Source organism: Nicotiana tabacum, chromosome 5 (assembly GCF_000715075.1).
Source record: "Nicotiana tabacum cultivar K326 chromosome 5, ASM71507v2, whole genome shotgun sequence".
In the NCBI taxonomy this organism is placed as follows: domain Eukaryota; kingdom Viridiplantae; phylum Streptophyta; class Magnoliopsida; order Solanales; family Solanaceae; genus Nicotiana; species Nicotiana tabacum.
The window spans coordinates 147190510-147201988 of NC_134084.1; the positions used below are offsets into that span (position 1 = coordinate 147190510).

At 36.0% G+C, this 11479-nt stretch overlaps 1 protein-coding gene across 3 annotated transcripts; it reads right to left on the reverse strand.

The window, feature by feature from the left end:
• Positions 1 to 7226: 7226 nt before the first annotated feature.
• On the reverse strand, positions 7227 to 11154 carry LOC107803054 (cold-responsive protein kinase 1-like). Of its 3 annotated transcripts, none has more exons than XM_075254184.1 (6): positions 10701 to 11154; positions 9713 to 9831; positions 9355 to 9565; positions 8933 to 9170; positions 8662 to 8812; positions 7227 to 7824 (listed from the first exon to the last, which is right to left on the reverse strand). In XM_075254184.1, the coding sequence occupies exons 1-4, from the start codon at positions 10762 to 10764 to the stop codon at positions 9001 to 9003; spliced, it is 564 nt and encodes a 187-aa protein (XP_075110285.1). In that variant the 5' UTR covers positions 10765 to 11154; the 3' UTR covers positions 7227 to 7824; positions 8662 to 8812; positions 8933 to 9000. The 3 variants fall into 3 exon arrangements, with proteins under 3 accessions (XP_075110285.1, XP_075110284.1, XP_075110286.1); XM_075254183.1 differs by having other exon boundaries at positions 9046 to 9170; positions 10701 to 11042; XM_075254185.1 differs by having other exon boundaries at positions 9713 to 9825; positions 10701 to 10897.
• Positions 11155 to 11479: the final 325 nt, after the last annotated feature.

An 11479-nucleotide genomic window follows, 5' to 3' on the forward strand; every position in this document is an offset into this window, starting at 1 on the left:
TTATGCTCAACTAAAATAAGCATCAAGTGTATCGTAACTGTGCAAGCTATTTGCTGTGGTGTAGGAGTAACACAATGAACAGATTGTTTACATTAGCTTACATTTTATTGAAGTGCTTCACACACACTGATGATGTCTTTAACCATGGCACCAGAAGAGCTAATTCAAGTCTAGTTTATCTGTGTAGATATAGTACAGCCTGTTTTGCAGTTGTCCATTAACCTGGCAGCCTAGAGCCAACTGTATTTAGATTAGTGTCTTGGGATGAAACAAATTACCACTTCTTTCACATTAGCTAGTTGAATTGTTGCATAATCTTGCCTTATTTTCATTTTTGAATTTCTGTACTCAGTTCCTCAACTGTATATAGTGGAATCTATTGTAGCATATCATATTGTTCTTTGTCTCGTTTACTGGTAACTACTATGCATCTGTTGAGATATTGTAAATGACCACTTTGACGTTATCTTCCCGTGGGTTGGTTAATAACCAAAAATGGGTTTGCTCAGGCTGTTAGTTGATTCGGTTTAATAGTTCGGGGTGTGCCGTACCAAATAAAATTCCAACACTCATGGCCCTCATTTATTTATTTCTTTCAAATAATTAGAATTTGGGATAACCGTTTAGCGAACTTCATGGTTTTTTCCCAAAATAATATCACGTTATAATCTTTAGACGCGATTTAACTAAATAACCTTCTTAAAAATCGGGTGCGCATTGATGCGACCCAAATCCAAATCTCGATGAAGCCGAAATGTGTTGACAATCACGGGCGCATTGATTGTGACGGGGTTCGAAACACGTTGTCGCGACATCGTAATTCTTATAAAATAATAGAAAAGAGCTTTACCGCACAAAATAAATAAGTGGGGGACCCTTAGTAAGTAATTATCGAAATAATTAGAATTTGTGATGGCCGTTTAGCGAACTTCATGGCTTTTCCCCAAAGTAACACTACTTTAGTATCTTTAGGTACGATTTAATTAAATAACCTTCTTAAAATTCGGGTGCGCATTGATGCGACTCAAATCCAAATCTTGACGAAGTCGAAATGTGTTGATAACTACGAGTGCATTGATTGCGACGTAGTTCGAAACGCGTTTTCATGACGTCGCAATTCTTTTAAAATAATGATAAAAAGCGGTTCAAAATTAATAAAAGGCACAGGAGCTAGCATGCATAAAAATCAGATAAAATTAAATACAACAGTTAAGCGACCGTGCTAGAACCACGGAGCTCGGGAATGCCTAACACCTTCTCCCGGGTTAACAGAATTCCTTACTCGGATTTATGGTTCGTGGACTGTTAACAGAGTCATAAACTTCCTCGGTTCGGGATTCAACCGGTGACTTGGGAAACCATTAATATCCCAAGTGGCGACTCTGAATAATTAATAATTAAATCCTGTTCCGATTGTCCTTTAAATGGAAAAACTCTTTTACGCCCTTCCGGGGGAGGTAAGTGAAAAAGGAGGTGTGACAGCTAGTATGTGTCACCGATGTGGTATGAGAGGTCATTGGGCACGCATTTGTCGTACGCCAGAACATTTTGTCAAACTTTATCAAGCCTCCCTCAAGAAAAAAGAAAATAATGTGGAGGCACACTTGACCTTTCAAAATAATAATGATGAAGCAGGTCCCTCAAATAAATATGATTCTAAGGCACATCCTGCATATAAAGATGATGATTTTGAAGGCCTAACAAATATTACTCATTTAGAAGTTGGAGACTTCTTTGAGGATATTGACTGAAGAATGAATCATCTTACTGGGGAATGAAGTTATAAAAGTTGTTATGTTTATGTTTGCAACTAGTTTATTTTTTCTTGAGTGTATTTTCCTAATGCATCATGTGTTGCTAGTTTCTATATTTCTAATGTATTTCTTAATGTTTTTTTTTGCTTGTCTTTCATATTTCTTATGATGTATTATTTGTCTTTTTTTTATGAAGAATATGAATATTCCACAGTCTTCAGTTGGACTCAAGATTAATAAAGATGATATATGTCTTCTAGATAGTGCTACAACACACACTATTTTAAAAGATAAGAGATATTTCTCTTATTTGGTAATGAAAGAAGCGAATGTTAATACAATATCCGGTAGTACAAGATTAATTGAAGGTTCTGGAAGAGCCAATTTATTACTACCAGGAGGAACAAAGCTATTGATGAAGCACTATATTATAGTAAATCTCAAAGAAACTTATTAAGTTTCAAAGATATTCGCCAAAATAGCTATCATATTGAGACTACAAATGATGAAAAGATTGAATATCTTTATATTACTACAATAACGTCCGGTAAGAAATATGTGCTTGAAATGTTACCCGCTTTTTCCTCCGGCTTATACTACACAAGTATTAGCAGGATTGAAACACATGCCGTAGTAAACAAGAAGTTTACTAATCAAGATAATTTTATTATTTGGCATGACCGGTTGGGCCATCCTGGTTCTAATATGATGCGTAAAATAATTGAGAATTCACATGGACATGCAATGAAGAATCAGAAAATTCTTCAATTTAAGGAATTCTCTTGTGCTGCATGTTCTCAAGGAAAATTAATTATTAGACCATCAACTATTAAAGTTAGGATGGAATCCCCTGCATTTCTGGAACGTATACAAGGTGATATATGTGGGCCCATTCACCCTCCATGTGGACCATTCAAATATTATATGGTTTTGATAGATGCATCTACAAGATGGTCACATGTGTGCTTACTATCAACTCGCAATATGGCATTTGCGAGATTGTTGGCTCAAATAATAAAGCTAAGAGCACAATTTCCAGATTATGCAATTAAGACAATCCGTCTTGATAATGCTGGTGAGTTTACATCCCAAGCCTTTAATGATTATTGTATTTCAATTGGGATAACAATTGAGCATCCGGTTGCTCATGTTCATACACAAAATGGTCTAGCAGAATCATTGATCAAACGCCTCCAATTAATTGCTAGACCAATGCTTATGAGAACAAAATTTCCCATTTCAGTATGGGGTCATGCTATTTTGCACGCAGCATCACTTGTGCGGATAAGGCTCACAAGTTATCATAAAGTCTCCCCATTGCAATTGGCTTTTGGTCAGGAGCCAAATATTTCCCATCTTAGGATCTTTGGTTGTGCGATATATGTTCCAATTGCTCCACCACAACGCACAAAGATGGGTCCTCAAAGAAGGTTGGGGATATATATTGGATATGAATCTCCTTCAATTATAAAATATCTAGAGCCGATGACTGGAGATTTATTTACGGCAAGATTTTCTGATTGCCATTTTGATGAATCAGCATATCCAACATTAGGGGGAGAAAATAAGCAGCTGAAAAAGAATATAGATTGGAATGCATTATCACTGTCTCATTTAGATCCTCGAACAAATCAATGTGAATAAGAGGTTCAAAAGATTATTCATTTGCAAAATATTGCAAATCAATTGCTTGATGCATTCACTGACCTACCAAGGGTGACCAAGTCACATATTCCAGCTGCTAATGCACCAATTCGAGTTGATATCCCGGCAGGACAATTAATTAAAGAAAATGAGTCTAAGCCATGCTTGAAACGTGGTAGACCAATCGGTTCTAAAGATAAAAATCCTCGAAGAAGAAAAGGAGCAAATAATCAAAGTGAACATAACACGGAGGTAGTGGCTCAAGAAGAGCCCCAAGACGTAACAAATGATAAGACCTTAGGGGAGGTCCAGGTACCTGAAAATAATGAAAATGAAGAGATATCAATAAGTTACGTCTCAACCGGGAAAAGATGGAACCGAAATAATGTTGTTATCGATAACATTTTTGCTTATAATGTTGCTGTTGAAATAATGCAACAAGATGAGGATCTTGAACCAAAATCTGTCAATGAATGTAGACAGAGAAATGATTGGCCAAAATGGAAAGACGCTATCTAGGCAGAGTTAACTTCACTTGGAAAACGTGAAGTCTTCGGACCCATAGTTCGAACACCTGAAGGCATAAAGCCAGTAGGGTATAAATGGGTTTTTGTGCGGAAACGAAATGATAAAAATGAAGTCGTTAGATATAAAGCACGACTTGTGGCACAAGGGTTTTCCCAAAGGCCTGGAATTGATTATATGGAGACATATTCTCCTGTAGTGGATGCTATCACCTTCAGGTATCTCATAAATATGGCAGTGCAAGAAAAACTTGATATGCATCTAATGGATGTTGTTACAGCCTATTTGTATGGATCATTAGACAACGAAATTTTTATGAAAGTACCTAAGGGATTTAAAGTGCCAGAAGCATATAAAAGTTTTCGAGAAACTTGTTCAATAAAGCTTCAGAAATCTTTATACAGATTGAAACAATCAGGTCGTATGTGGTACAATCGCCTGAGTGAATACCTGTTGAAAGAAGGGTACAAGAATGATCCAATTTGTCCTTGTGTCTTTATAAAAAGGTCTGGATCTGAATTTATTATAATCGCTGTGTATGTTGATGATTTAAATATCATTGGAACTCCTGAGAAGCTTCCAAAAATAGTAGACTGTTTGAAGAAAGAATTTGAAATGAAAGATCGTGGAAAGACAAAATTTTGTCTTGGTCTACAAATTGAGTATATGAAAGATGGAATATTTGTCCATCAATCAACATACACCGAAAAGATTTTAAAGCGATTCTATATGGATAAAGCACATCCATTGAGTACCCCGATGGTTGTGAGATCACTTGATATAAAGAAAGATCCATTCCGACCTCATGAAAATGATGAAGAGCTTCTTGGTGCCGAAGTACCATATCTTAGTGCAATTGGGGGCATTAATGTATCTTGCCAATAATTCCCGACCAGATATAGCTTTCTCAGTAAGTTTATTGGCAAGATTTAGTACTTCGCCAACACAAAGACACTGGAATGGTATTAAACATATATTCAGATATCTCCAAGGGACCATTGATATGGGTTTATTTTATTCAAACGAATCCAAGCCATCATTGATTGGTTATGCAGATGCAGGATATTTGTCTGATCCACACAAAGGTCGATCTCAGACAGGCTATTTATTTACAAGTGGAGGTACATCCATATCATGACGTTCGACAAAACAAACTATGGTTGCTACTTCTTCAAATCATGCAGAGATAATAGTCATTCACGAAGCAAGTCGAGAATGCGTTTGGTTAAGATCTATAACTCAACACATTCAGCAAACATGTGGTTTTTCTTCGAAAGAGAATATTCCAACAATATTGTATGAAGACAATACTGCATGCATAACTCAATTGAAAGGAGGATATATCAAAGGAGATAGAACAAAACACATTTCACCAAAATTCTTTCACTCATGATCTTCAGAAGAATGGTGAAATAGATGTACAACAAGTTCGTTCAAGTGATAATTTGGCTGATCTTTTCACTAAGGCATTACCAACCTTAATATTTGAAAAACTGATATATAAGATTGGAATGCGTCGTCTTCGAGACATTAAGTGATTTTTCATCAGGGGGAGTAACTATACGCTGCACTCTTTTCCTTAACCAATGTTTTGTCCCACTGGGTTTTCCTGGTAAGGTTTTTAATGAGGCAGCAAGCAATGCATATCATAAATAACTATGTACATCCCAATATTTTTTTAGAGAGTTTTTAACAAGGCACATTATCTATGGACATCCAAGGGGGAGTGTTATGATAAATATCACATTATGGTGGATGTCTACTCTTCTTCCATGATCTTCATCTAAAATGCTTAATGACATATTCAATGACATAATTTGTATGTTCAATGACATATTCCATGACATATTTTCTTCACTTTTTATGCCTATATAAAGGTCTTGTAATAGATAGGAAAAAATACACAATTGAAGAAGAAAATCTCTTCATTCTCTCTATCTCTATTTCTTGTTCATGTTTTACTAAATTGCTTTTATTTCATAACACCACTATATTTATAAGAGGGCCACCAAATAATAATAAAAATGAAATCCAATTCTAAATAGGAACGAAAATCAAAAGAGAATATGAGCATGGGCCAAACATGTTCTTCTCTAGTACCTAGTGTTATCAAAGCCGAAACGCACCAAAACCCAAATAAATTGTGGGCTTTAATAAAGAAAAGGTTGAAGGTAAAAATTAAAGAATGTGTTGCAATAGCAAATTATTTAAACACAATTTTAAATGAGCTTAATAGCCTGTTAAGCCAAGTTTTTAAAATCGGCTTATTTTGAAAAGTGTTTTTTCTCAAAAGTACTTTTGGTGAGAAACAATTTCTATTTGGCTAATTAATTTGAAAAATACTTCTGAGCAACAATTGGTGTTTGACCAAGCTTTTAAAAAGAGCTTCCAAGTGTATTTTTCTCAAAAGTGCTTTCGGGAAGAATGTACTTTTTTCTGCTTCTCCAAAACTGCTCCTGCTTCTACTCAAAAACACTTTTTTTTTTTCTAAAAGCTTGGTCAAACATTTCAAGTTTGAAAAAAAAGAGCACGTTCATTTTAGAAAAAAAAAAGTGCCTTGAAGAAGCTTGGCCAAATAGGCGATAAGACAGCTAAAGAATTTAAGTATCATCCTAGATGTGGAAGACTAGGAAATTACTCATTTGAGTTCTAATAGAAGATTTATTACTCTTTGCCAGAGGTGATTTATCTTCTGTAACTGCACTACACCAGTGTTTGGTTCAATTTTCTAATGCTTCAGGAATATTAGTAAACTTGGGTATGATGTTCAACAACGATGCTAGGCCAAAAGCAAATTTACAATGTAGTTACAACTACAGAGTAAGCTACTGAACAGCTAACTGATAGATTGAGCAAATGAATAAGGACTTATATTGTGCATTATGTCACACTCATAATAAATCCAGATTTCATCTATTTGTGCAGTGTGAATTCACAAAGAAATTATGGAACAGGATGCTGTAATCTTGTATGGTTTCATTGATGATTAACAAAAATGATAGTTACCAAAATAAAATAAAATAATAAAATAAAGAATGTGTATGCGGTTCAACAATGAAGTCCATTGGAGTTGTAAGCCAAACCGCGAATCAAGTGTGGACTTTAATGAAGAAAGGGTTAAAGATAAATTAAAGAAAGTGTACGTGGTTCAAGAATCATAACTATAAATCCATAAAAAAGAAGAGAGACCATAATATAAAACCTGGAAGATGACTATTCTTAATTACCAAACATACTGCAGGTGTCTAGTTGGAACTCTCAAAATCTGCAAACTAATAAGTAACTAGGATATTAATAGTAAAATTTCTAACTACTATAATCTTTTCTTCCCAGCTACTCAACTCTATCTTACATGAGAAGGTTAACAAAATGGCTACTCTAAGATTTAAGGAGGGGCCAATACATGCATTCTTGCCATGACTTTAAACGGGACTACCCATGTCGCTCACTTTGTATTTCTCAGGTTAGCAGAGAGGGGAAATTTACAAATAACAAAGAATATGAACAGCTAGAAATATTACAATGGAATAACATGTCGCTGCACTTATCTTGGTATCATCTCGGTTACACTCTGATAACTATGGAACTCTGTTGTTGCAAATTGATTTACAGATTTTACGCCTTCCTTTCCGTTGGAGGATGAAGTCAGGAAACTACCATAACTCGATTGTTTAGAGCTATGTGGTCTATAGACTCCTGGCTCAGTTAACAACTTCTCATTTAGCTTGACGTCTTTAGACAGCATTTCAATTACTTGTTTCATGTTAGGTCTATGGTTATAAGCAGCTTGGATACAAAAGAGAGCAACTTTGATGAAGCGTAGAACTTCAGCCTCCGGATACTCTGTCAGCTCCGGATCAACAAGATCTAGAAGCCTCCCTTCTTCTCTAAGTTTCCATGCCTGCAGAAGTTTAAATACCTTCAAAAAATCAGTATAAAGAGATGGTATGTTTGTATAATTGCAGTAGCTGGCTATATGATGTGCATTTAAAATCTGTGTGAGCAATTAGTACTTTTCACATCCCGTTAAGATACAAACTTTGACTATAGGACTGCTTCCAAGGCTGAATAAAGGATTTGAGTTGCAGTACGTTGATGAGAGGCTAAATGAATACATAAATTTGTATAGCCGACCCCAGCTAGTTTATGATTGATGATTAATTGATTGATATTATGTCCTTTAAGATCCAAAGAACTTGTTAATGGTCCAGAAAATGCATGACGTTCGGACAACCATCACACAAGAAAGGAAACTCTGCATCTTCAACTTTCTTCTTTATTTTTTACTAAGATGCATTAGACAAGCAATTTGCTTTCCTGAACATGATATCAACAGATTCTTGGAATTGCAGTGAGCACATCAAGTGAAAAATTAGTTAAAACACTTTTCTGATGACCTGGAGTTGATCCAACATAAAGGGCAGCCCGGTGCACTAAGCTCCCGCTATGTGCGGGATATGGGGAAGGGCCGTACCACAAGGGTCTATTGTATGCAGCCTTACCCTGCATTTCTGCAAGAGGCTGTTTCCACGGTTCGAACCCGTGACCTCCTGACCATATAGCAGCAACTTTACCAGTTACGCCAAGGCTCCCCTACGGGAGTTGATCCAACATATAGTAAAATAAAGCTATGAACTATGTCTACTTAAACTTAGGAAAGTAGAAGAAAGTCATTTGATGCCAACTAGCAATATCTGTGACTTGCATCGAAAGATTTATTGCTCCTGATGAAACCTACCCATTCGACCAGTACCAAGAGATCTTCTCCAAATGCTGCGTTACTGCTGCTTCTGCCACTTATAATTTCAAGTACAAGAACCCCGAAACTGTAGACATCAGCCTTTTTCGTGAGCTGTCCTAACAAGGCATACTCGGGAGCAAGATATCCTCTGCAAAAAAAGGAGATCATTGGCAGTAAGAACACAAGAAAGGACGACGTCATGCAGAAAAACAAATAGATACAGTGCAGAATTGCTTGTGCTCTATTAAAAGATTCAAAGTACACTCACATTGTTCCAGCCACTCGAGTACTAACATGAGTGATATTATCAGGGAAAAGCTTTGCAAGGCCAAAATCTCAAATTTTAGGATGAAGATTTTCATCAATAAGGACATTACTAGCCTTAATATCTCGATGAACAATTGGTGGTTCCGCATCCTCGTGAAGAAATGCTAGACCAGATGCTGTACCCAAACATATAGCAGCTCTCTTGGGCCAATCTAGGGGAACACATTTACCTTTCGAACCTGCAATGACAATTGTATATGGTGGTTAGCCATATACTTGGATGACACTCTTTCCAACACTAAAAGCAGCTACTCTATCAAATTACTCGTGCACAATGGCTAATGCAGACTACTGCAGACTCGTTCGCTACTGCCTATATATGTTCTTTTGGTTCAAATGAATATTTAACATTGTGAAAAGTACCAAGTAAAGCACTGGCAAGGCTGTTATTCTCCAAGTATTCGTACACCAATATTCTATTGCCACCCTCTACGCAACAACCAATCAACTGAACAAGATTTGGATGTCGGGTATTTGAGATCATATTAATCTCTGTCAACAATTCCCTGGTCCCTTGTTTTGATTCAGCAGAAAGACATTTGACAGCTACAGACCTTCCATCCCTCAAAACTCCCTGCGATCAAACAAGCAAGTTGCTAAAGTACACTAACAAAACTAAATCTGGCTAAAGGAAGAAAAAGCTTTAGTAACTCATCTTCTCCCTATTAAAGGCATAATTTTTGTCGAAAATTGTAAGCACTAAAAGATTGACAAGTCTCACCTTATAGACAACTCCAAAACCACCTCCTCCTATTTTGTTCGATGGATGGAAATGCCCTGTCGCTGATCTCAATGAGTTATAGGAAAACAGCGTCACATTGTTGGTTGCAAGTTCTAATCCTTCAGAGTAAAAGAAAAGATAATACTAAGTCTTGGAACATGAAATTGGAGAAAGAAAAAGAAGCAAAAGAATAGGAGAACATTTCCAAGAATCTTGAGCAAGTACTCAAATATACTCCCTTACAGTTCATATCATACAAAGTCTTTGGTTGCACAAAAAGATATGGAAAAGGCATTACTTTTAATGCTATCTAATCTAAGAGGAACCAAGTTGTAGCATATACATGAGAATGGCCTTAAAATTGGCATCAGTTCTGAAATACTACAACTTATTGGATTGAATTAAACTCATATCATCATGACATTAAGACCAAAAGAAGATCACCATACCTATTTTCTTTTGCCGGTATCCTACATATGTCTCAATCTAATATTGGATTTAAATAATACAGTATACACACTGACAATGTAAAGTGATTTTTACATTACCAGTGTAGTTTTACTTGTTGTAACAGTTCATTTACCATGTTTTGCAGGTTATCAGTCCATATTTGCTATGAAAAAAAAGTTACTGAAATTGACTTTTAAATAACCTAAAAAGAATGAGATATTTTTTTCTAATGGTACATAGAACTTAATTTTGAACATTCAAGCTCTGTTAGAAGTCCACAGGTTCAAATAACATCAATTTTCATTCTCATCAATGAATTGATAGGCATAAAAGGTTTTCCACCTTCATCTCACAGTTCACTTAGAATAAGAAAAATACTCCATATTAACCAAGAATTAAAAAAAAGAAAAGAAAAGGAGCTACAACAATTGCTAAATTTGGGTACCAACGGATTCGTGTTAAGGATTAATATAGAAATATCTTTAGTCAATCTGGAAAAGACAAAAAAAGTTAACAATACAGAGGGAATTGATGTTACCTTGTACTTGAGTTTCTCTGTTGTCCTTACACTGCAGAAAAGAACCAAAACAACTAAAACCCATTTCTGAAAAGTTTCAAACCTTTCAACACCAAACTAGCTCTTCAATTTAGTGTAACACCATTCTGCGCAAAAACCCAAACCGAAAAAAAAGAGGAGGAAGAAGAAGACACACAGAAACACAAGAAACTAATTAGTGGGGTTAGTTTAACTGGGGTCAAGCGTTGTGGACGACACATAAATTATATGACTTGACTATAATTTGAGAGAGATAACAAATGGCGTATGTTGTTTATCGTATGTAGGGAGTATATACAAGGAAGTGTATAATGTGATATTTCTAGCTCCTAGGTCCTAAGAGGGGGAGTTATATAAATAGAGAGGCAGAGAGTGCGTGTGGTTGGTTGGTTAATTGCCAACAAAGGTGGGAAAAGGAAGGAAGAGAGAAGTAGCAGGCTTTTTTTTAGGTCCTAAGAGGGGGAGTTATATAAATAGAGAGGCAGAGAGTGCGTGTGGTTGGTTGGTTAATTGCCAACAAAGGTGGGAAAAGGAAGGAAGAGAGAAGTAGCAGGCTTTTTTTTTTTTTTTTTTTTTGGAGTAATAATAGGATTTATATTAGATAGACTAGATAAGTGACATATTACATGCCATAGTGTTCATAGAGGTTGGTATCCCCGAGTACAAAATACTACTGCTAGCCGGGACATTTTTGTTACCAACTGCCCTTAGCATATTACATACTGAAAGAGGTACTGCTTTTATATAGCTGCATTCCTGAC